Source organism: Vitis riparia, chromosome 10, assembly GCF_004353265.1.
Source record: "Vitis riparia cultivar Riparia Gloire de Montpellier isolate 1030 chromosome 10, EGFV_Vit.rip_1.0, whole genome shotgun sequence".
Lineage (NCBI taxonomy): Eukaryota > Viridiplantae > Streptophyta > Magnoliopsida > Vitales > Vitaceae > Vitis > Vitis riparia.
The window spans coordinates 12,824,154-12,850,187 of record NC_048440.1 but is presented as its reverse complement, the minus strand read 5'-3'; the positions used below and the strand labels follow the sequence as shown (position 1 = coordinate 12,850,187).

The 26,034-nt window shown below is 32.0% G+C and overlaps 2 protein-coding genes across 5 annotated transcripts; one reads left to right on the top strand and one right to left on the bottom strand.

The window, feature by feature from the left end:
• Positions 1–11,780: 11,780 nt before the first annotated feature.
• Positions 11,781–18,858, top strand: LOC117923526 (50S ribosomal protein HLP, mitochondrial). 4 transcript variants are annotated; one of them, XM_034841853.1, is made up of 4 exons: positions 11,781–11,876; positions 12,994–13,073; positions 17,237–17,328; positions 18,262–18,858. In XM_034841853.1, the coding sequence occupies exons 2-4, from the start codon at positions 13,040–13,042 to the stop codon at positions 18,637–18,639; spliced, it is 504 nt and encodes a 167-aa protein (XP_034697744.1). In that variant the 5' UTR covers positions 11,781–11,876; positions 12,994–13,039; the 3' UTR covers positions 18,640–18,858. The 4 variants fall into 4 exon arrangements, with proteins under 4 accessions (XP_034697744.1, XP_034697745.1, XP_034697746.1 ...); XM_034841854.1 differs by lacking the exon at positions 11,781–11,876 and adding an exon at positions 11,956–12,179; XM_034841855.1 differs by lacking the exon at positions 11,781–11,876 and adding an exon at positions 12,355–12,886 and having other exon boundaries at positions 18,265–18,858.
• A 361-nt stretch (positions 18,859–19,219) lies between these two features.
• Positions 19,220–23,514, bottom strand: LOC117923524 (probable inositol transporter 2). Its single transcript, XM_034841851.1, has 6 exons — positions 23,203–23,514; positions 23,019–23,089; positions 22,100–22,435; positions 21,301–21,408; positions 20,290–20,892; positions 19,220–20,005 (listed from the first exon to the last, which is right to left on the bottom strand). The coding sequence occupies exons 1-6, from the start codon at positions 23,333–23,335 to the stop codon at positions 19,523–19,525; spliced, it is 1,734 nt and encodes a 577-aa protein (XP_034697742.1). The 5' UTR covers positions 23,336–23,514; the 3' UTR covers positions 19,220–19,522.
• Between the last annotated feature and the right edge of the window lie 2,520 nt (positions 23,515–26,034).

Sequence of the window (26,034 nt, the reverse complement as noted above, 5' to 3'; positions counted from 1 at the left end):
ATTGGCCTCTGATATCATAAGAAATGATGAAGATCCCGAACCACGAAATGTGGAAGAATGTCGACATAGAAATGATTGGCCAAAATGGAAAGAAGCTATACAGGCAGAATTAAACTCATTAACAAAACGAGAAGTTTTTGGACCTGTAGTCCAAACACCTGAAGATATAAAGCCTGTTGGGTACAAATGGGTATTTGTACGAAAGCGCAATGAGAATAATGAGATCATAAGATATAAAACGCGATTAGTAGCACAAGGTTTCTCGCAGAGACCTGGCATTGACTACGAGGAAACATATTCTCCCATCATGGACGCAATCACATTTCGTTTCTTAATTAGCTTGGTAGTCTCAGAAGGACTGGATATGCGTCTCATGGATGTTATTACAGCATATTTATACGAATTCATGGATAATGATATATACATGAAAATCCCCAAAGGATTTAAATTGTCTAATGCAAATAATACAAAGCCTCGTAGCATGTACTCAATCAAGTTACAACGATCCTTGTATGGATTAAAGCAATTCGGACGCATGTGGTACAATCGCCTTAGCGAATACTTGCTAAAAGAAGGGTATGTGAATAACCCTATATGCCCATGCATCTTCATTAAGAAATCAGAAACCTGATTTGCAATTATTGCAGTGTATGTTGATGACTTAAATCTTGTTGGAACTCCTGAAGAGCTCACAAGAATAACAAATTACTTGAAAAAGAATTTGAGATGAAAGATCTTGGAAAAACAAAATTTTGTCTCGGCCTGCAGATCAAGCATTTCCCAAATGGAGTTTTAGTACATCAATCAACATACATTAAGAAAGTTTTGAAGCGTTTTTATATGGATAAAGCGCATCCTTTAAGTTCTCCAATGGTTGTCCGATCACTTGATGTGAAAAAGGACCCATTTCGTCCTTGCGAAAAGGATGAAGAGTTACTTGGTCCTGAAGTACCATATCTTAGTGTTATTGGTGCACTTATGTATCTTGCCAATTGTGCACGTCCAAACATTGCTTTTTCTGTCAATTTATTAGCAAGATATAGTTCCGCTCCAACTCGAAGACATTGGAATGGTATCAAACATATATTGCGTTATCTTCGCGGAACTACTGATATGAGTTTATTTTACTCAAGGAATCAATGCAACAATTGCTTGGATATGCAGATGCAGGATATCTTTCAGATCCACATAAAGGCAGGTCACAAACAGGGTATGTGTTTAATTGCAATGGTACTGCTATTTCATGGAGATCTGTCAAACAAACAATGGTAGCCACATCATCAAATCATTCAGAAATACTGGCAATTCATGAAGCAAGTCGTGAATGTATATGGCTAAGATCTATGATCCAGCATATTCGGGAATCATGTGGACTCTCCTCTATCAAAGGTGACCCGACAACATTATTTGAAGATAATGTTGCATGCATTGCACAAATAACAGGGGGTTATATTAAAGGAGATAGAACTAAACACATTTCACCAAAATTCTTTTATACACATGAACTCCAGAAGAGTGGTGAAATTGATGTGCAACAAATACGCTCAAGTGATAATCTAGCAGATTTATTCACAAAATCATTGCCAACCTCAACATTCAAGAAGTTAATACACAAGATTGGAATGCGTCAACTCAAGGATATCGACATGAGGGGGAGTATGCTTGTAAAAGGGTGTTAGTGTACTGTACTCTTTTTTCCTTCGTCTAGGTTTTGTCCTACTGGGTTTTACTGGCAAGGTTTTTAATAAGGCAATCCTAATATACCAAGAAAAGAATATTGTACTCTTTTTCCTTCGCTAGGTTTTTCCTATAGGGTTTTTTACTAACAAGGTTTTAATGAGGCATATTCTTTTAATATGGTGGTCATCCAAGGGGGAGTGTTGTAAATGAAATGTAATGAATGACCACATTGATGGTCATTATGAACTCCATTTACTCATCTTTAAGATGAGTAATGGGAGTTCATATTATGAAGCCTATAAAAGACTTTTTACCCCCCATGTAAAAGCATCCCGAGAAAAAGAAAGAAAGCTCATTCTCTCATTCTCTCTCTCTCTTTCTTTCACTTTCTCAATTCTCTTCCTTGATTCCTTCTTCCATATTATATATCAAAGTAAGATATATTTATCTCTACTACTTTGATTTGCATTATATTTGTCCTTGTTTTACAACATATTTAATAAAAATGATGTTATTTAATAATCAAATCAAGTTAGATTTATATGAATCTATATGATTGATATGTTTATAACTTTATTTTAATTAATTAATTTAAAACCAAATATTAAATAAGTAAAAAACATAGAATCTATCTAGCCGTATAAATTTAAAAGAGTTTTTTGTTTTTTGAATAATTTATAAAAATAAAATGAAATAGATAACAAATTTTAGAGAATAAATAGAAATTGTTTTCATAAGTTTTAAAAAACAAAAGAAAAACATGAACTTGTTTAACCATGTTTCCTAAAACTTGTTTTTAAAAATATTTTTTATATTAAAAAACAATTTTTAATACCAATTTCAAAAAATATGACCAAATAGCACACAAGTTAAGTAGGTTAAAGTTATATTCAAATTTATTAATATCATTGTTAAATAGGTTAATTCGTATTACATTGGTGTTATATGTAAAGTCTATTAAGATTTTAGAAAAAGGCTTCTCTATAACCGAAGTTATAGTTATATAAAACATGTTTGGGAACTGATTTTTAAAATGGTTTTTTGTTTTTCAGAATAAAAATATATAAAACGTGTTTAATAATAAAAAGCTATTTTTTATTTTATGTTTTTAAGAAAAGAAAACATAGTATTTTTGAATAATTCTTTTAATTATTTTATATTATTTTCACTTGCTTTGTGTGAGTTGTTTTAAGAAACGGTTACACAAATATGTATAACAACTAAAAATAAAACACTAGATATAAAAATTATTTTTAAAACATATTTTAAAATATTAAAAATATTTTAAATTTTCAAATAAATTTTTGTTTTACGAAAATCAAAGAACGGTTTTCAAAAACTATTCTTAAAAACCATTTTTCAAAATTGTTTTAAAAACAGTTATCAAACAAACTCATAAATTTTTATAAACGTGCATGTATTGGTGTAACCAAAATGGCGGACATGTATCTTATGTTTGGTTATGGAAAAAATTGAAAGAAAATATAAAGAAAAAAATAAAGTAAAGTAAAGTAAAAAAAAAACTAATTTAAAATTAATAAACTATTTTTATATATCTTTCAAACTCATTTAACTTATTTCACCCAATTTATACAAAAATTAAACAATTTAAAAATATATAAAATTTTAACTTTTTATTTCCTTACTCCTTTTTCATAGCCAAAGATAACCTCCCTAATTAATTACCAAGAAAAGGTAAGTATGGCCAAGCTTGGAAAAAAAAAAAATCATATACCTTACCTCAAAAGCTTTCCATATTTTGTGAGATAATAGAGTGGTAGGCATCACCTACTGAAGGTTACATAAGTTTGATTTGAATTATATACCTAAGAATTGGACCATTTTGCCAATAATTGGTTGGTCCAAACTTAGTATCTCACCTACTCATCACTTTCATCTGTGACAAATTGAACAAATTGTGTATTTGGGAACCTATTAGCCCTATTAGAAAACGACATTTCGCGTAGGACTTGATGCCTTGCCGGTTGTTACTTCCATCACGTCATTTCATTCCCACTGTCAATTGTAACTTTTTGTTCTCACCATTCAACAAAGTTTTGGATTAAAAAAAAAAAAAAAAAATCATTGTAGAAATAAAATTTTCAAAAAATTGATAATTTAGAACACCATCGATTCATAGTAGAAAAGAGGGGGTGGTCTTTGGTATGCTTTTTTGTTATCTTATTGAATTTCCAAATTTACTATCATTTGAATGAAGTATGGAAAAATCGTAATGATGCCAAGAATATGATTATATATGAATAATATGATTAAAGTATGACGAATATCTTACAAAATTTTCTTATCTTTTTATTCTAAAATTTTTTTATGTTAATATACTTTTGAAAAGAGAAAAATATACAAAAAATTTCTTGATAATTTTTCAAATAAAAATTTGTTTGAAAAATTAGAAGGTCTTCGAACTTGTTTTTTTGCATTTTTAAATACTTTTAAAATAATTTATATTTGTAATATTTTGTTTTTAATTATTATTTGTTTATATGTATATATTAAAAAAATCTCTTATAGAACAAATAAAAATAATTAAAATATGTTATGATACAATATTTGAAAAATAAGTTCTCGAAAAATTATTTTTTACTAAAAAAATTATCAAATATATTTTAAGTTTAAAAAATAAAAAATAATTTTATATTCTTAAAAATAGAAATTTTGGTGTTTTTAGAAAATATTTTTGTAGTCATTTTTATAGAATGATTATAAAAAATAATTATACAAATATAGGTAATAATTAAAAATAAAATATTAAATATTAAATTTATTTTTAAAACATATTTAAAAATATAAAAAACAAACTAAGAATTTTGAAATAGACTTTTGTATTATAATGTTTTTTAAAAATACTTTTCGAATATAGCTTAATCTTTTATTTTTAAGAATAAAAAGTTGTTTCTAAAAGTATGGTCAAAAGTTTTGATAAATAGAATAGGGTGGAAATAAGGGAGATGAGGGTAGGTTAGTAAATAGAAGGGAAAAAGGGGGGTTAGGTACAAGGAAATGAAAAGGAGAGCACTAGGCTCCCCAAAGTGATGTAAAAAACAAAGGGTGATCCCCACCACCCAAATGTCGAGTTGAGAACTCACTCACTCCCAACTAATCACAAACTTTCGAAAAAGTAATGTTTTTTGGGGGAATTAACATTAAAAAAAAAAAGGAAGGATTTTGAGGGCATTTAAACAAATAGGGTGTCCGTACGAGTAATGATGTGTCTCTTAGCTTCCCTCCATATATTTGTTTATTTATTGAATGATGGAAGGTAGCGGTTGATGGGCCACAAGACCCACTGGCCACTACCATCCCTCTGCTCCCAAACAAATTTACAAGTAACAACTGAGAGAGGCCAGCTATTTGGTGCCCTCTTCTTCTCTCCTGCCTCATCGTGGCACTGCCACCCCACCCCACTCTTAGGCCTTGTTTGGATGTCTCTTCTTTTGCTTCTATCTCCTCCTCATGATTCATGATTCATTTTAGCATGCATGCACCTTGGATTTTGAATTTTGTGCTTATCCTTTTATGGCCCATAATTCATGTATTTATGTTCAAACCCTCATAATTATTGGAAAAGAGCTTTTCACCTTTTAAAATTCCTATATTAAAAATTAATAATATTGATTTAAGAACTCTATTTTCTATTTTTAGAAATAAAAATACATGACTTTTTTGTTTGACAAAGGTGTGACAAAATGAGTTGAGAAGCCAAAAACTCCTTTTTAAGCCTAATAAGAGTTTTTACCTATTTTGATTAATTTTACTCAAAGGACTTATGATTTTTTTTAAAAAAAAAACTTAGAAAATATTTATTTTTTTAACCTTTTATCTTGTTTTTTATTTTTTTACTTTTTTATGATTTATTATAAATTTCAATGTAATAGAAAAAAAAATCAAAATATTTAAAAAAATTTAAATAAAAAAATAACATGTTAATTTTTTTTTTAATATTTAATAGAAATAAAATATTATAAAACCAAACCAATATTTAATAATATTAAGCACCATTCAATTTTAAGTTTTATTTATAATTAAATAAAAAAAAAACAAACAAAGATTATTTTACTATGGAAAGTAGGGAATTGTTTCTTGTTGTAGGAGGTCAATTTTGAGTTCTACAATTTTTTTTTTTAAATGTTTAATAATTACGTTTTAAAAATTACGATATTGGTTAACTTCCAACTAAAGCCAAAAATTAAAAACCATCCCAAGCCAAGCCTTAATAACTCTAAGGATTTAGTTTATTTGGATCTTCAAACTTTTATTAAGCTTTTTTCATTTTAAACACTTTGATGTTTTTAAAATTTAAGATAATAATTTTTTTTTAAAAGCTCAGCTCAGCCTTTTTCGAACAAAATTTTAAAGTAATTATACACTTTATAAATAAGTTAATATTATTTTTCATAGCTTCTTTTGAGGTGAGGTTAAAAAAAAAAAAAAATCACATTAAGGATAATCTTGAACGATTTGACTGAATGCATGCCCTCCTTTGTCCTCTACAACCTCTTATTATTCTATCTTGAATATATGTAACCATGCCTAGCAGCCTAATTGTCTGAAAATTAGGTTAAAAACACAAGTACAAACCCATGCATGTCTTTTAACTTAATGGGTTTGACTTAAGCGGGAAGAATGTTGAAATGTTTTCTTTTCTTTGGCTTGAATTCCACGAGTCAAAAGTATGACTTCTCCCTCAGATTAACTCTTTCCTTTTCCTACCATGATCAGTCAAAGTAGGCCTGAGTCTAGAAGCTTCAAGATCTCTTTAAAAAATAAAATATAAAATGAGAGGAGATGTGAAAAGTAGGGGGAATAGAGATGTACAATGGAATGGTTTGTAGGATGCCCTATCTAGTTAGGGGATGTTTAAATAAGGAAACTTATACCTACCTTCTTCCAATTGCATGGCAAAATGGAAAGCCATGATGGGTTTAGGGTAGTTTTTCATTTTAATTCTTTTATAAAAGTAGTGTTACTTGTCCATAATTTACTTAAGGTGGATTTTTTTTTTTTTTTTTTTTAAGTAGAAGTAATTAAGATGATGTTAAACATGTTTGATGTGTAATACAATTTCATAAACTATTTTAAAAGGAATTTTCTAAAATCAATTGCTTTTATAAAATATTTAAAGGGTTTATTTCTACATTTTAAAATTGCAAGAACATTAATAGTTAAAAATAATTAAAATTGTTTTTTTTTTTTTCCGATTTTAACCACAAAAATTGTCTTTAAAGAATAGTTTTTACAATGTTAAGATAACCTTCTCTCGAGCACTTCATAAAATATTTCTTTAAAAACTTTATTTTGATTACTTAACGGAGTCTTTAGGCCTCTTTGATTATTGTTTTCGAAAATAGTTTTTTGTTATTGAAAAAAAATATTCAAGAAAAAGCATTTAACAATCAGAAATTGTTTTTTATTTTATGTTTTTAAAAATATAAAATAAGATGTTTTTAAAAAATAATTTTTAATTGGTTTATGTTGTTTTCGCTTGTTCTTTAAATGTTATTTTAAAAAACAATTATCCACATGTATATATTTTTAAAATATAATTACAAATATTAAAAATATTTTAAAAACATTTTAGGTTTCGAAATAGATTTTTATTTTACGAAGCATTAAAGAACAATTTTCAAAAAATTATTTCTCACAACCATTTTAAAAAATAATTATCAAATAAACCCTGTATTTTGTTTTCCCATTAAAAAAAATCATTCAAATTTTATTTATTTTTATCAAAATTCTTATTAGATATAGTAAGCTAACTTGGGTTGCTATGTAAAAACTTGAGAATTAGGTTAAGGGTTCATTAGAAACACGTCTAAAAAAAGATGGTTTTGAATATCAATTAAAAAAACAATTTTATAATATTTTAATAGTATTAACAAAACAAAAAAAAAAAGAAAATTCTCATAAAAATTCATTTATCAATAATTATTCAAATTTTCTAAATTTAAAAAAAAAGAATTTCTTAGAATTTTATTAATTACCAGATAAGAAAACAGTTTCAAGTATTTTCAAAATCATTATCAACTGGGTTTTATAAGATTTGACATTCAAAGTTTTTTAATATTCATCTTCAACTTTATCAAATAATAAATAGTCCAACCAAACTAAACTCCAAGTCTCCAATGCAAAATGAAAACAAGGGGCGAGAGAGAATAGTAGAGCAATTTTGCAGTACACAAAAAGAGAATAATAGAGAGAGGGGGGAGTGTGGAGATTAAGGAAAATGGTGGGTGATAGCCTTTTAGAGGAATGGAGAGATGTCTCCCACACAATGACCAAAAACTAATGTAAACAAACCATCTGTTACATTAACACCAACCCACCCAGGCGTGTTCTCGCAATTCCATGCTCTCTCACTTGCCGGGAAATTTGAAGCCAACCATTAAAATATTTCCCATTCTAGATTTCCCCCTTTTTTTAATTACATATTTTTATTTTTAAACTCTTCAAAAAATGCCACTGCCGACTCCCACTCCTCACCAATTACACCTCACCCACTCTCCAATCTGACACTTGTGCATACCCTCTGATCAAAGGACACCCATTTTTTATTTAAATCTTTGTCCCATTGTGTACAAACATATGTCCACGACGTAAAATTAATATGTTATGTAATGTGCTAAAGAGTTGACAACATTTAGGAAAAGTTAATGAGAAAGGAAATTGTTCTTTAAGCGAAATGTGATGGGAAAATCCAATAATTTAATAAAATAAGATTCATGATAGATAATGGGAGAGGTGAGGTGGGAGAAAGCAAAAGAAGTGGAAGATGGGGAAAAAGGTGGGTTTGCGCCGCCCAATGCAGAGGGCTCTTTAGGCTTTACAGGAGGGCCAAGTGGGTAGAGGAGGAGGAGACGAGGAGAGGGTAAAAGGAAAAAAGGGCAAAAAAAAAAGAAGGGGGTGACCGGTGAGAGGCTCGAGAGAGAGAGAAGTGGTGAGAAGGAGAAATCGAGGAAGAGGCAGAGGCACGTGTCCTGGTCTGAGTGTGTGTGAGTGGAAGAGTGAGGCGTGTAATATCTCAATGCTTTTCTCGATATCTCCATTCCACTGCACGTGTCACGGTCTTCCGCTACCGTCCTCCATCATCACCCTTCCTTCTCTCTCTTCCTTCCTACCACTACTTATCTTTTCACTTTATTTTTATTTTTATTTTATAATTAATTACAAATAAAATTATTTATTCATTTATTTATTTGGGTTTTGGAATATGGTATCTTCAAAATTGGTAAGGAGGCAATGTAGTAGTAATGAAGAGGGAAGCAAAAGGTAAGACTCCACCTTTTCAGTGGATTGCCTAAACCACCTTTTAGCCCAATGGAATGACCCCATATAGAGAATGGCCAAACCCAACACATGATTCGTGAATCTTATTCCCATTAAGTTTTCAGATTGGGACACGACCGCTCTTATCCCAATTATTGCATGCTCACGTTTCACATATGTTCTTGTCCCAACATGCACTAAAAATCACCTTACATTTTAACCTCTCCTCTCACTAATTAATTAGGATCCTATTACTATATCAAATTACTTTTTTTTTTTTAAATATCAATCCAAAAGACACTATCCATATGTAAAATTCCAAATTTTTATTTTATATCAAAGTTTCATTTGTTTATACTACATATAAGATGAAAATCCCGTTATATTTTAATCTTATGATATATTTGTATATTTATCAAATAACCTAAATTCAAGGTTCGATAGTTATTGATTTGATATTTTAGTATTAATGTTGGTGATACTAAAATTAGATACATGTCACCTAGTTACTCCTTGAATAACACAACTCATCTCAACTTCATACTAAGAAAAAAGACATCCTTCAAGTCCCACCCATTAAAGGGTATCTTCCCAAGTCATCACTATATGGTTACATTGACAAAATTGTATTTCTCAATTCGGAACTTGACGAGAAAGTTTGTAAACACCATTATTACTATTATAAAAAGTCTACATACATTACCGTTGTATACAAGGCAAGCAAGTCTATTATAACATTCAAGACCAAAAAATAACATTAAATAACGCTTTTAGGGGTCAATGTTAAACTCTATATAAAATATAAAACACATCAGACTTAATTTAGTTTTAGACTTTTAGAGATCAATTCAATCAACTTGCTTCCCATTATTGTATATCTCCATCCAATGAATGCCTGAAAATCCTCTAGAGTGATGGTGATTACATCAATTTTTGTAATGGGTCATTATTATTTTTTAATCAATTATAATGACATAACTACAAAGAAGAAAGACAAAAAAGGTTTGATTTGTATTGAGGCATATAAAGTTTTATTTTAGTATATTTTAGTCTTATTTATCCGTACATAACCTGAACTCAAAGATTTGATATTTTAATATTTTTGAATTAATTATAACGATATGGATTAGGGAGGAGGATGAAAAATAAAAGGATGTGGATAAATATTTGAATTGAGTGGTTAACTTATTTGGTTGGGGTGACCCCGGTCAATGGGAAACCTACAAGTCAAACAACATAATGTAACTAAAAAATGACAGTTGTAGCTTCCAATGAAAGAGTTTAAATATGGGAATTGAAGTCTTATTTTATCTAACATTGAGTAACGTAAATTGACTAACTTCTTATTCAATTTTTCCTTTCATTGTCAAAATGCACTTACAAATCCATGATTGAGAGGCTAAAAAACTCAACCCATGAAATCAATTTATACACAAGGAAGTAGCGTGAAGCTACAACACTCCTTCAAGGTCAATATTCTGATCAGTCAACACAATCCCCTCTTCTGATTGACCAACATCTATATATATATATATATATATATATATATATAGGTAGTGCAGCATTTTGTGTGTTCTTCTTGTGGAAGAATCCTTAAAACTTTTGAAGATATCTTCTTCTGCCATTTTTGACCATTTCCCATATTTTATGTGGTCCACGCCTCTTTATCTGTGTGATAGAAAATTATAAATATCCCAAAATTGTATACTTCCTTTTGGGACATCCGAGGACCTCATATTCCATTTCAAAATGGGGTTTGAAATTTTTTGGTACTATACAAATATGACCCTTTTTAATTTTGTAAACATATTTTAAAATCGTAAGGGTTTTTTGAATTTAAAGTAAATAATATTTATATGATTTTATACAAGTTATTATAAATACTATCAAAGTTGATCCTTCACGTATAGAGGTTTGTTTGGCCTTATGAGGAATGTTTATTTGTTCGACCTTATAATATTAGAGGACATAATAAAGACATTGTGTTTGTATGAGGAGGGTGCTTGTGACATCATATATTGGATAGAGAAGAAAATTTTTGACATTATATAAATATGAGCTCTTTTTAACTCTATAGACATGCTTTAAAATCATGAGAATCCTTTTAGGTTCAAAACCGATAATATGTACACGATTGGGTATCGTTACACAAAATTTGAATGCTAATATTGTCCTTTTATCAAAGGGACTTTAACACATTATTTTTTCTAAAACAAGAAAATAGTACTTCTTTTTATTTTTATTTTTTAAAAAAGAAAAAGAAAAAGGAATATATGATATACATGTATTTTTTTATAATTAAAGATATTTGCTTTGGATAAATCTTCCTCATAAAAACACATTTGAAACATTTAGGTAGGGTGGGCCTGAGGTTGAGCCGAACCCTATATTGCGTCCCAGCTCAAATCCATCTTAAATCCAAGTCCAGTTTATGTCGTTGGGCCTCACCAAATTGAATAAATAGATGGGCCCAAGTTTTGGGAACGGTCCCTAGTTTGTAATCTTAAATTCTTACATGATGAAGACATTTTCTTTTAGTTCTAATGCTACTTTATTTTAAATTGCATGTAGGGTTGGGTCTGAAAATGTAGGTGGTGAATTACAGCAACTACCCTAAGGTTTGTAACATTTACAGGAACGTCCTTATGGTTTCTGAGATAACATTTTCTTTCCTTTCTCCCCTCCTCTTTCATCCATTCCCATAGTTTGTATCTAGCACTTGGAATTGTTTTCTCTTAAAGCCCAAAGCCCAAAGCCCAAAGCCCCCCTGTAAAAGTCCATAATTTGGCTCTTCGAATTGTTTTCGCTCAAAGCCCAAGGCCCAAAGCCCAAAGCTCAGAGACCACAGCCCCTGTCAGAAAGGGTTTTGACTGAAACCCCCGAAGTAACCGTTCGAATTGGGTCTTGAGTTTCCGGTGAGTGTTTCTCCAGTTTTTCATTTTCCGATCTCAGAAAGCTTTTCACTCATTTTGTTCTCATAATTTTTCTTCTGAAACTCATTTTTGTTTTCTTGGTATATCTATGAATGACGGTTTGAGATGATTTGTCGAGTTTGGAGTTTGATTACACATTGCTTCTACTGCGTTGTCTAAAGCTTTAACCCTAACTCTTTTTCGTTTTTATTCTCCTTGTTCTTATCACAGATGATAATGGGGTGATGTAATCCCAAAATATATAACATGGATTAAGTACCAATAGAAAAGAAGAGAAAATTCCTGGTACAAAATGAAATTTCTTTTTCTGTTCATCCAGTTCCCCTGCAACCCAACAGAGCATTTTTTTTGCACTAATCTTAGATGTGTTTCTTGTTGTTTGAGTTCTTATTGGACTCTTCATTACTTTGAAAACGCGGTTTTTTTTTTTTTTAAAGAAAAGATTTTGAAATTGTTTATTGAGAGATTTGTTTCTGTTTTCATGTATCCTCAAACCTTTGTTCAATTAGGATGAACATGGGTCAAAAATTGTGGAAATCTACGAGTAATATTTATGCCTTGTATGTAAACAGTACAGAATTATATATGAAAAACATTATCCAGAAACTGGAAGTGTTAGTGCTGTTATAGGCCTTGTCTTTGTCCCAGCAAGTGACAGCATACTGTAATGGTCCATTCGGTGTTGAATTTTTCTTTTTGGTTCCTAGTTCGAGAGTGTTTTAACACTTTGGGGATTAACTTCAAAGCTGCACTCTCCATGTACCTTGTCCAATTGGCATTGAATTTCTTATGTTAGGAATTCCTTCATAAGTCATTACCTTTGAGGGCTATTAGCTCTGTATTCTTCTTTTTCCATTTCTTTTTTTGTTTAAGGCTTCTGATTTCCGTCCAATCCAAGTTCTTATGTGGAGCAGGGTTATGTGTGGAATTGAAAGCACATTGCTGACATGTAGTGATTTCTCAGAGGTCCATAATGGAAGATTGATTATTGGGTTATCATTTTCTACATGGAACTTTGTTTATCTTTTGTGTTTAATTCTGCACTTATAATTGAAGAGCTGCTGATGTAACTATTATTTTTATTTTTTCACTGTGACAGGGAAGACAAGGAATTTGCGATTTAGGTTGGCACTTTACATCCAGAGATGGCTGCACGTTTTGCTTCCAGATTGTCTCATGGTATGTGACTTCATGTTTTTAAAGTGGTGATTGGTTTGCTTTCTCTGGTTAGTTCGTGTGTTAAAACATTATAGAAGCTTTTTGGTCTATCTCATTCTTAATGAGTTTATAGTAATTAATATGTATTCTCTTGCTCTATTAAAAACTTACCTGAAGTTGCATAACAGAATTAGTTTTGGATTCTTAAATTTGCAGCTGCATATGTTATTCAGTTGTTCATTTTGCATGGTTTCTGATCTTATCATAGAAACTTTAAACTTTATGAATGGTTAAAACATGCTGAGCTCTACCTTTTGTTCTTGGAATTACTGGAATTGTTTGCTTCATAATGAAATTGGGATTACGGTTTGATTAAAATGAGAGCAATTTGCATAAGGTTCTGAATCTATGCTCTCCTTTCCTCTGTAGATCTTCAATGAACTAAATGAGTATTGGACTGCTTAATCCTGACTTTGTTGAACTTAATTATGCTCAAGTTGGGTTTTCTCCAAGATCGCCTAGTCTTGTTCAAGCTTTCCTGTGTAGATCTGGGGGGGGGGGGGGCTTAAGCTTGTTTTTGGGACTAATCCGACTGTTCTTTTACCTAGTCATGCCTCAAGTAAGCCCTTCAAGGATCCTAATCAATTGCACACATGACCCTTATTTGTTTCAAACAAAAAGCTCAATAACTCAACAATCTTGGAATGATTTGAGCTGCTGACAACTTTAGTTGTTTTTGGTATTGGATTCCAATAGGACAATTCCATTGATGATCTGAATGCTTTTGATCTAATGACTAATAACTAGGTTTTGTCCAAATTCTGATCCGCATTTATAGTTGATATAATAAAATATATTGCATATGTATAATATATATATTCTAGTCTATATTGTAACATATTTATCTCCAATCATACATATCATAAAGCACATCTCAACCAAACCTCAAGCCTCACTACTTGGGATTGGCTACGTGTTTTGCCATTTAGTTCTCCCTAGAGCCATGTCCATATGTAGCATTATTATATACCACAGTATGGATATAATTTAGAGAATACAAATTTCTATTGTACAAGGGCTCGAATATTAGAAAGGAAAAGAGACAAAATCTCAACATTCATGAGTAGTAATTAGTAGTTCATATTTTGCTTAAACAATAGATATTTTGTAAATTTGTAGATGGGAAAAATTAAGCCTTTTCAGTTTATCACATACTCAAATTAAGTTAATTATAGACCAACAAAAAACTAAATGTTAATAATTAGTTTAAATTGTGATCAATTAAAAATTTTCACATGGTATAAATTTTCTACCACTTAAATAATGTCATGTGTCATATAGGTCCCACGCAAGAGGAAGACAAGTTGTCTTTCATTTAAAGAATGGAACATATATTTTGATAATTAAAATATAATTGTTTTTTTTTTTGATAGGTAAATAATTAAAATATAATTGTTAGAATAAACAAAGCTGACAAGTTTGGTAATTAAAAAAGTAATTATCAAGTCTTGTTGAGAGATATATTGAAAATTACAAAATATAGTTTTCTAAGTCTTCTTAAATATTATTTTTACTTAAAGAATAATATTTTAAATGATTAAGACTATCAAATATGGTCTTCTAAATCTCCCTAAATATTAACTTGAATTAAGGAATAATATTTTTAAGGAATCTTAAAACTATCTAAATATGGTGTTTCCAATCATATACATAAGGCCACTTCCAAAGTTTTCTAGACAATTTTGATGACATGAGTTGGAGTAGAGCTATTCTAGGGAGATCCAAAGTTTCTTCAAATTTTCAAATAAGACTTCAATTTCTTCAAAGTGTTTTTGAATTTTCAAGATTTTTAAAGCATTAAGTTTAAAGTTTTAAGATCGAAATCTACAAAAGATTTCTTTGATTTGAGATTAAAGCCCAAGTCATGTCAAGGCTCAAGTTAGGCCAAGTCAGGGCAAGACCCAAGTCATGCTAAGGTTCAAGTCAAGCCAAGGTCCAACTCATGTCAATGCCCAAGTCAAGACAATCCAAAATCAAGTCAAGACTCAAAACTAAATCAAGTCAGCCTAAATTAAGATCAAGCTATTTGGGATCAAATTTCTTCAAGCCTTGATTAACAACTAGAAAAGGAAGAATCAGATGATAAAAAATAAATATCACACCTACATCATTCTTTAAATCGATAAAATCTAACTTGACCACGGATAGTTTTTCTTCAAGCCTCTGCCTCTCTCTCTCTCTCTCTCTCATTGCTTTTTTTATTCCTTTGAATTGGGCATTCATTGTTTGTTTGTTTGTTTGTTTTTCCATGATTATATATGCATATGAAGCCATACTAGGTACTTAATTTTAGGAACTGTGCAGAATTCTATTGTTCATTTATCTTCCTCCTTTTTAATCTTGATTTTTTTTGTAAGTGTTTTATAGATGTGGTGAAATTTTAAGAGCTGACCTATTTGCTATTTGATAATATTTGTTATTTAACATTCACAATGTCATGAATACAACATATCACATGTACAGTATTTAAAATCCTAATGCATTTCTGGGATTATTTTCTGTGTGAACGGGTGAAGAGCTACTACCTCATGTACAAAGTGTCACCCTAGGTTCAAAGTATCAGCCGAGTCCAGTATGACTCAGCTGAGTCGTATCCGCCTTGCCAAGCTCCGCGATGAGTCCGATACTTGATACATGTTTTGCACTTGGTAAAAAATTGGTAAAACTTGTTCCGATTCACCAAAACTACACCGAGTTAACTCGGATCCATGACTTCAAACCCACAAAACAATCTTCTTCATTGTTGTTGGATTGAACGACGGTGAGTGGTAGCGCTAGGATTGGCTGAGGCATCATTCCGATCCCGACCCTCTTTTTCAATCTTCATTGCTTACTTGCTGGTTGTGTCGATGTCGTTGAACAACAATATCGTCTTCGTTGATGGTTGATGATGAATTGGGTAGGTGTGACAACAATGCTTCTACATTTTCTCTATCTTGGTTTGGAAGCGTCAGTAGTGTTGAACAACAATATTGTCTCTGTTGATGGTCAACGACAAGTTGGGTGGGACGATGCTTCATTTCCTCTTCCTTGGTTTGAAATTTAGGAATTGGGAAAGTAGCGGAGTGGATTTAGGAAATTTTAACCTTATTCCTTTTATGAAATTAATTATTCCTAATATATGATAATTTATTTATAAAATTAATTATATAGGATATTTATAAAGAATTAAAACATAACAAATTGAAATATGATAAATTTTACAAGTATTAAACATGGATATATAATAATTTTTTTAAAATATGAATATTAATCATTAATAATAAATTAATAAATTTAATTATATAAATATAAAAATTAAATATATTATGAAATACCATAAAATATAATAATAGTATTTTAGAATATTTTTACTATATTGATATGTATTTGTAGTTAAATATTTAATAGTTATTAATTATATTTAATGGTTTAAAATTATATATTAATGCAATTAGATATTAAATGAAAGAAGTTTATTTTATTAATTCTTGAGTTCATTTCATTGTGTTTAATTTTTTTTATTATTATAATAATTTTTAAAAATATATTTTAGTTTTTAATTAGTATAGTTTGCATATCAGTGCATACTAATCTGAGATGCTGAGACTGAGGTGCCTTAGGAGCTCCCGAGTCAATGACCGATACTGCGGCTTTGAACCATGGTGTCACCCAAATATGTGACATGTCAAAATTGATAACAGTACGCATATGGTTGGAAACCATGACCCCTCTACCAAGTAAACCAATATAAGTAACATCAGAAGTGGTCAAGGAACTTGTCTTGATCTTAAGGAAGCATGTGCTTGCTGAAGTTGGTCTAGTAAAGAACTATTGTTTGGAGTGATGGCTTTTACATTGAGCACCAATTCTTCCCCTAATAGCTAATATGCATTAGCTCAATCTTATGGAAACATACCTGGATGGGATTACTTAGATTCTCTGACTGGTTCTTTTTTCTGGGTGCCTACCATGTTTGGACTGGTTTGAACTGGGAACTTACTTTGTATTTTACTTATCTAAATTGATTTCTGTCCATATATTCCATTACTTTGAATGGTAACTTAGTATTTTACTCTTATGCTACCTTTTTTCTCCTGATGACTGACTGCATTTTGTTTCATTTTTCTGGAAATAAAAAATAGTGGGCCGATCAGTGTTTGGGGGGCTTGGCAACATCTCTTCTGGTTCACTGAGAACATCACTTGATAGCACATGGAACAATTTCTTGTCTCAGGTTAGCATGTTTCTTTTTGATTTGATTCTTCCAAGTTTTTATAGAATTCAAGTTGCAATATAATTCTCATTATTGCAAGCTTCCAGGGATTCCATGCATCCCAGTTTTTACTTTCCTGGTGTGACTCATTAATATCTTGGTTTATATCCTTATTGTACATGGCAGGTTCAACAAACCATCGTTTATGTTTTAATATAATACTTTGTTCTGTGACTGGAAGTGGTTGAAAACTTTTATTCTTCAAGATTCTCTAACACTTTGAATAATAGAAGTTTTCTTCCACATTTCAAAATGGCTACTACTTGATGTTACTTACATTCATTTAAAATGGCATTAAGTAGCCATTTTATGCATTTCATATGATTATTCTAGTTAGAGAATGTCTGCAGAAACATGCTCACTGTTGGACATGGGCATGTCTGAAGAACAGCTATGAGCATATCCCAATTTTGATAGAATAATCCAAGGATACTTTCTTGCAGTGTTCCTTTGTCATGTGGTGCTATGTTATACAATAATTTCAAAATGAATGAATTGTCCATGTAGGACATGCTATATTCACTAAGCACTTAATTTCACCCAAGAGTGTGGCATGACAAAGGAAAATTGAACAGTTTCAATTTTCTGTAGATGTTTTTTTGTGTTCTAGCAATTCTGGTTGGATGAATTAACACCTAGATGTGTAACTGCACACAGTACATATTCTCAGGTTCACCATCCATTTAGTATAGAATTAGCCAGCTTCTACTAGATTTCAAGAACTTAGGTCATTGAACAAGTTGATTAATCAAGTTAACAAATTTCATCTTCTTTTTCAATAAAAAAAACAAAAGGAAACCCCTGCAAATGAGTTCAGCTAAATTAGTTGCTTATAGTTCCACCTCTGATTTGCTCCAATAGTTGTGTCGTTGATTTGTCTTACAATTTCTACAGCAGCAGCAAAGGACTTTCATACAGATGAGGACCGTTCTCAAAGTTGTGGACAACTCAGGGGCAAAAAAGGTGATGTGCATACAAGCTTTGAAGGGGAAGAAAGGAGCAAGACTGGGCGATACAATAGTTGCATCAGTGAAGGAAGCTCACCCCAATGGAAAAGTGAAGAAAGGAGAAGTTGTATATGGTGTGGTTGTGCGTGCTGCCATGCAACGTGGCAGATGCGATGGTAGTGAGGTCAAGTTTGATGACAATGCTGTAGTACTTCTTGATAAGCAAGGCCAGCCAAGAGGGACTCGAGTATTTGGGCCAGTACCCCATGAACTAAGGAAGAAAAAGCACCTTAAGATTCTAACCCTCGCAGAGCATATCGCTTAATGTCAGGATGTCTCCCAGGGATTATGAATTTTCTGTTTTTTGGTGTTTAAATGTTTTAGATTTTGTTGTTTAAGAGGAGGAATTTTGCCCATAGTCTCTTGGAAGCTGAATTTGATCATGGTCATTGTTGGAATACTAGCATATGATGCCCTTCTCTACACATTCAGGATTGTATCCACTTAATAATTTTGCTTATGATTCATATTTCTGATACTTCAACCGTCCTGTTTCTGTGCTAAGGATTAGCAGTGCAGTCCAAATCATGCAGAGCAGAATGACCACAACTCAAACTGCTCGTGATAAAAAATTCTCCTTTGCTAAAGGAAAAGAAGCCAGGTAGCAGTGGTTTGTTTGACATTAATTTCTTAAAGCAAAATGAAGTTAAAAATGCAGCAAAATAATGAGTGCACACCCATGGTAAATCTAGGAGTAGACACCCCCACTACTCCCTGCCAATTCTTTTTACCTCTTTCATGTTTAGTAGGGCTTTACTCTGGACCAAATGGTCATCTAGGCTTAGGAATCTTAATTGGGGCAGTGCATTCAGGCTTGTGCTTGCAAAGCATTTCTGAAAACCAAGTTAATAAAACACTAAAAACAAAGAGGTAAATGCTATAAAAAGAGTTGTGCCCTTTCAACCTCAACGTAACCCAAGGCAACAGGGTCACTAATCCAACACAAGTATTTTAGAAATGGCCTTGTCCATCCAGAGTTTGATATTCTTGTAGTAGGGGTCCTAATAAAGAAGGCAAGGTACTCATATCAATCTCAATTTTATTGAACTAATAGCAGTTGGTAGGATTCACACCACCAAGTAAGGCAGTGTGACACTAGCCCTTTACTCAAACTGCATGTCTTTATCTGTCATGTGTTCCTTCTATTTTCATACAGCTTGGTTCTTTTGTAACGAGTCTGGCCTTTTCTCCCAAAACCTTAACTGCAATGTTCTCATCTCCAACATCTTCTCAACCTCCTCAATTGGAAGCCCTTTGGTTTCTGGAACATAAATTATCACAAAGAACAGGGCCACAACTGATATTACTCCAAATAGCAGGAATGTCCAAGACGTCCCAATGGCTTGTGTCAAAGAAAGGAAGGACTGGGCAACAATGAGGTTGGAGACCCAGTTTGCAGTGGCAGCTATTCCCCCACAAACCCCTCGAAACCTTAAAGGATATATCTCTGAATTCACAATCCATGGGACAGTACCCATTCCAGGGGAGAAAAATATGATATAAAGAGCCAAGCCAACTACTGCAAGCCACCCGTATTTGCTTGGACATCCGCTTGTGTACCATAGACTATCTTCTTTATGGCACAGATCCTTCACCGTGTCGTTTGAGATCAAACATGCCCCTGGAAGCAGCTGCAACAACAAAAGTAATAATTATTATCAATAACAAGAAGAGCAAACAATGGATTTTTTGAAGCTATAGTATCGTGATTTTTTTTTTCTTTATTCATTGCATGTGTTGTATTCATAATTTTTTGCTAACTCAGCGGGGAATGGAAATTCTGAAAATAATGTTCTCAGTTTTGAGACAGGACTTCTTGCATAAAAATTTGGGAAGGAACCAATTCTGTGAAGATTTCATTCATGTTTAATAGCAACCAAGAAGATAGAAATACATACAAAAAAATGTGTTTTACCTTGTTAGCAGCGGAGGCGCAGAACCCACAATCTGGAGATGAAGCTTTCAAACACTTCATGCAGTCCCAAGTAGCATCTTCTTTGGCTGAACTGTAATCCGGGCAGGTGTAATTTGCGAAGCGTGATGTTGCTAGCGGGCTAACATCTGGCGAGTGTGATGTTGTCTCATGGAAGATTGCTGATAGAAGCCCAAGTGAGATTATAACACCAATCAGACTGATGACCAAAAGCTTCTTCCTTCCAGTCCTGTCAATGAAATATATGCTAACAATGGTGCCCAAGGCATTGAGTCCAGCAGTTACGAGCGAGAGAAGGAGTGCAGTTCGGTTTGATGCAAAACCAGCAAACTGGACAATGGTGGGGCTGTAGTACATAACTGTGTTTATGCCCACAAACTGCTGGAAGACTTGAAGCCCCACCCCTGCAATGAGTCCCCTCCTAACTGTTTTGGTTCTCCATAGTTTGATGAAGTTAATCTTCTCAGAAGATCCCTCTTCGTCAATCTCTTTTTCAACCGACTCCTTTAGATCTTGGATCTCTGTTTCAACCTCGTGGGCTGGGTATATTTTCCTTAGTATGGCTTTGGCCTCTTCTTCTCTCCCCTGTTAGATAAGAAAATATTGATTATGCTGGAACTTAAGGTTATGTTTGGTTCTGGAAAGTACAAAAGAAAGAAAAAAAATGTTAAGAAAAATGATTTTTTCATGATTATCCTATAAAATATTCTAAAGAAAATTAAATATAATTAAAATTAGTTAAAAATTTATGCCTTTTAAAATTATTTAATCTTTATATTGATGAGTTAAAATAAATAAAATGAGTTTGAAATAGTAAATAAAAATAATTTATCATTTATAATTCTATATTTTATTTTTCTTCACTTTTTCTTTCCTTTTACATTTACTCTCTATTTTCTTTTCTTTGCATTTTCCCTCTCCGATAACCAAACTAAAGGAATAATTGATTGGAATTTAGAAGCTCTACAGTTTTGAAGTTTGTGAAAGGAGAACCTTGCGGAAAAGCCAACGAGGGGACTCTGGAAGAAGGATCATCAATATGAACTGCACCAAAGCAGGGACTCCAGCAACTCCAAGCATCCATCTCCATGTCCCTGGTGCCTATATTTTGACACAAACAAGGTGGATTAGTGTCTTCTCATATGTTTACGTCTTCATGCTTTGAGCAAACTTCAGGAACAAACAACTTCCGATTCTTACCCCATTTACATCATCTTGTAAACTTTACTGATAAGTAATAAGGTATCCAGTTGTTCAATGGGAACCAAACCAATCCAGTGTATGCAGGGTTCACTTTTCCATAGCTCAGTTCTACTTGATCTAGTGGCCCATAAACATAAATGATAGACTGAATTTGAGAGGAAGTAGCAAATTCAGCTTTCAAAATATCGATCAACCAAGATTTTCTGACACTTCCTAGAGGATTTCATCAATTCCTGTCTTCATATTTTTATCTTTGACCGGGTATTGATAGTTCCATATTTAACAATTATGTGATCAAATAAATATTTCAAACTCCTTCTCCCTAGGTCCTCCAATTCATGGAATTTAATGATCAGAAGTAATTTCTCAAAAAGAAGTCTCTACCTGAAGTGGAAGGTTTTAAGTTCAGTTTCTGTGAAGTTGCTTACCGTTGGAACTCAATATTTTCAGCCATTAGAAACCATTCCTCATGGTCGACGGCCATCTTGATTAAGTGGGTTGTATTTCCTGACTTGTAAGAAATAGAGAGAAAAAAAAAAAAAAAAAACAAAACAAAAACAGAAAGGAAAGAGTTTTTTTGGTTGCTTACCTTGGTAAAGGCCAAGTTGATAAGGTAAGCCAGAAACTGGCCTCCAGTGATGAGAAAACCATTGGTACTGACCAGGGCACCTCGAATTTTTGCTGGAGAAGCTTCTGAGATATACAGTGGGGACGTCATGGAAGCCATTCCAACACCCAGTCCAACAAATACTCGTCCAACGATGAGCGTAGCTGGGTTTTGAGCTGAAGCCATGATCACAGCTCCAATGAAGAAGAGGAAGTCTGCAATTAGAATTGCAGTTTTCCTTCCATACCGGTCGTTCATCCATCCACCTATTGCAGCTCCTATAATTGCTCCGGCCACCGCCATGCTCACTATGCTTTCCTATATATACATATTTATTGTCATCCATACTAATCTGTCAAGTATATTCATCAATCCCCGTGGAAAATTTAGATGGCGTAGGAAATTTAATCAAGAAAGACATTTTTTTGGCTGCATAATGTGGGCTTCACATGAATTCTTCCTTGAGGATCATTGAAAAGGGTATTCATCCTGATAATTTACTCAATTCAAAAATTGATTTCATTTTTTTTTTCACGTGTATCATGAAAACTCCTCTCATTTAATATTTCATCTTGTAGAGAAATTTATTAACTTACAAATATGAACACAAAAATCCCAGAAAGACCTGGGCAGCATGAGTCTTGTCATAATTTTTTCCTTTCCTTTTCTTTTTTTTTTTGTTTGGAAAAAAAAACCCATCACGAGTTCATGAATCCAAAGTGAACCAGTGGAAAAAGCTTAGATGAGGGAGTTGGGCAATGAGTGGAAATTGAGTGGCTGCTGCTTCTGAGGCGTAAAGATTGGAGGGCAGTTGGGTCAAACAGAAAGCCGACAAGGGGTAGTAACGTCCAAGAGGATCAATATATAAAAAAGAAAAAAAAAAAAAATTGAAGACAAGTACCTGCAACACAGTCTGCTTATCCACAGAATCGAAGTCCTCTTTGATATAGAGAAGCGCTCCCGATATCACTCCTTCAAAGTTCAAACCCATCACAACGCAGTGATCAACATCTTTCATAGATGTAGTAGAAGAAGAAAGACGAAAGAAGAAAGCAGAAAGCAGAAAGAGCTTCTAAAAATTGTACCAGTATCATATCCAAAGAGAAGGCCACCGATGCCGGCGGAGAAAGCGAGACGAAGAACATACGGGTTCTTCCAAGCTAGAGAGAAGCAGTCCCTGAAAGCCGACGTTTCCGCAGGGTGTATCCCTCCTTCCATTTTTTTTTTCTTTGTTCTCCTGTTTATGAAATGTATCCAAACACACCCTTAAGCTACCATGAAAGGGGGTGAGAGAGAGACAGAAACGGGAAGCAGAGACTAAGAGAGTGTTTGTTTGATGGGGAGTCAGAGAGAGGAAGCAAGGAGAGCGGCCACTTTCCAATTCTCAATGCCCTCTTCCAGCTTCTCACTTATACTGGAAAAATGAGACTTTCATTTTCACACGACCTTATTATTATTAAAAAATTATGTCATTTTTTAAGGCCATTTAATTAAAATAAATGCGGATAATGTTGATTTCTGTTCCGCCCGCAGTCAACAGTCAATTAACCTTGTCGTATGCTAAACAGGATGACGATAATGATTGCCCCCAGTCGACCTTTACGGCGCGTGCGATGCACCCCCAATCATACCAAAACTCTCACCCCCAATTCCCCACTCCCAAAATAATTTAACAGCCCCCTGTCCTCACAAACCGAAACGCCTTTCAGTTTCCGTTACGGCCTTCTCAACATCTCCTTTTGGATTCTCCCTTCTTAATTGCCTCCTCATTTTTCAAATTTCTTTTAAATTTTTTATTTATAATTATTCTATTTTATAAATTAAAATTTTGATTATTAAAGAATTTCATTCACTCTACTAATTGTTTTATAAAATAAATAATTAATGATAATAATATTAACAACATATATAAAAACAACATCAATTTTTTTTTAATTAAATATCTAATCAAATTTATTATGTTTAGTATTGTTAAAGCTTTGTGATCGGAATTCTATTTAGTCCAATCTAAAAAACTCGTGGTACAACATATTTAATAAAATTAAAATTATGATATTTTTTGAAGAGATCGGCCTTATCTCCCATCCCTTCTTTTCTTTTGGACCAATTTTTGATATAATGAATTTTTTTCTACTCTATTCATAATTTTTTTTATTTAAGGTTTTTCATTGTAAATCATAATATTCTTATTACCTATTCTCGTTATTTTATAACAAGTATTATTGGGAACCTATTATTGTAAATATATTTATTTAATTAAAAGTACTATTCTTAAATAAAAATAAAATCATCAAGGACTGGTTTCTTAACTATTTTAAGTTATAATTAATATTTTTAATGATATATTAAAGTGGTTTGTCCAAAATATATAATAATAACAAACTAAATAAAAAATGTTTTCAAATAAATTATACTAGAACATAGAGTTTAAAAATTATGACAAATTTTTTTTGTGTGGGACCATGCATTTTTTATTTTTTGTTTGTATAATAATAAGAAGTTCTTAAGTTTGTCCAATTTTCCTGCTTTTTCTTGTCCATACCCAAACAGTGTCTCAAATTTTGTTTCCCCTAAAGTGAAACTGCTTTAAATCAAAAGTAGCAACATGTTTTTGACAAATTTAGCAGGGTGGCAATGATACAAAAAATTTATTCCTGCATCCACCATATTTTATTCTATCATAGCAAACTTTATGTTCAAAGCATATGTATGATATTTATTAAATTTTAGATTTTAAAAAAAAAACAAATAAAAAGAAGGATTTTTAATTGACATTGTTAGTGACATTATAAAAAAAAGAAACCAAGGGGCTGTTTGGTAATTGCCTTTGAAAACAGTTGTGGAAAATAATTTTTGAAAACTGTTATTTGATGTTTTATTGAAAAAAACCTATTTGGAAATCTAAAATGTTTTTAACTTATTTTTAATATTTTTAAAAATAATTTTTACAACTATTTTTTTATTTTTAATCATTATACATATTTGTATAATTATTATTTAAAACAATCATCTAAAAATAAGTGAAAATAACAAAAAAAAAGAATTAAAAATTATTATCCAAAAACACCACATTTCTGACCTTAAAGAACAAGAAATAGAAAACGGCTTTTGATTATCCAACATGTTTTCTTGATTTTTTGATTTCGAGAATAAAAAAAACAGTTGCAAGCACAAAAAAGTTAGGTTGCTTATGTGATCATTTAGGCAAAAACAAACAACACAATTTTTTTTTTTAGATGGAGGCAAGTTAGGAGAAATGAATAATTTAGGTGAATGTGTGGAAACATTGCAAGTATGAGTAATATAATATAATTTAATGATTATAAAATTGTAGCTACTGTTTTGGGAAGAAAGATGACTTCATTTAAAGATTAAATTAACTTGAGCCTACATTTGATTGATAACTGCCATGTGAATCCACTTTCCTCTTAACAATAAAGTTGTGATGAACATGGCATGGGTTAAGTGTGACCAACATAGTAGCTTAAAATTTGGACTTGTAACTTGGTCACAGAGGCCATCCCATCTACCCTCACCCCCACCATTTAATCCACTTTTGACTAGTCCCACTGCTAACATATGGGGTATGAGGGGGTTTGTAGAAATTTAGGGATTTGGCAAAGATAATCCCCATATGTAACAAATGGAGGTCATCAAGTAAGGGGTCTCAATCCTCTTTTTTCAATGGACAAAATATCTAATATTCTACACCATATGCAAATGTCCAAATAGTTGCCTGTACATGAATCTTCCCAGAGTGACAGGTCAGGGTAATTGAAGCCAAATTTCAAGCCAAAAGAGCCTCTTAAAAACAGACATGTCTTTCTCTTTGCTCAACCATGACAGCCACCATATATGCCAAATAGGTATTACTTTTCTTCTATTAAATAAAAAGCAGAAGCAAAAGCAAAAGCAAA

What these genes read in the sequence shown, in the direction of transcription:
- LOC117923526 (XM_034841853.1), top strand. Translation starts at nt 13,040, where the DNA reads ATGGCTGCACGTTTTGCTTCCAGATTGTCTCATG. An exon ending in TGCTTCCAGATTGTCTCATG is followed by an intron (nt 13,074 to 17,236) that starts GTATGTGACTTC and finishes AATAAAAAATAG; the next exon opens with TGGGCCGATCAGTGTTTGGG. An exon ending in GGAACAATTTCTTGTCTCAG is followed by an intron (nt 17,329 to 18,261) that starts GTTAGCATGTTT and finishes CAATTTCTACAG; the next exon opens with CAGCAGCAAAGGACTTTCAT.
- LOC117923524 (XM_034841851.1), bottom strand. Translation starts at nt 23,335, where the DNA reads ATGGAAGGAGGGATACACCCTGCGGAAACGTCGGCTTTCAGGGACTGC. An exon ending in TCAACTTGGCCTTTACCAAG is followed by an intron (nt 21,409 to 22,099) that starts GTAAGCAACCAA and finishes GTCAAAATATAG; the next exon opens with GCACCAGGGACATGGAGATG. An exon ending in GCGCCTCCGCTGCTAACAAG is followed by an intron (nt 20,006 to 20,289) that starts GTAAAACACATT and finishes TTGTTGTTGCAG; the next exon opens with CTGCTTCCAGGGGCATGTTT.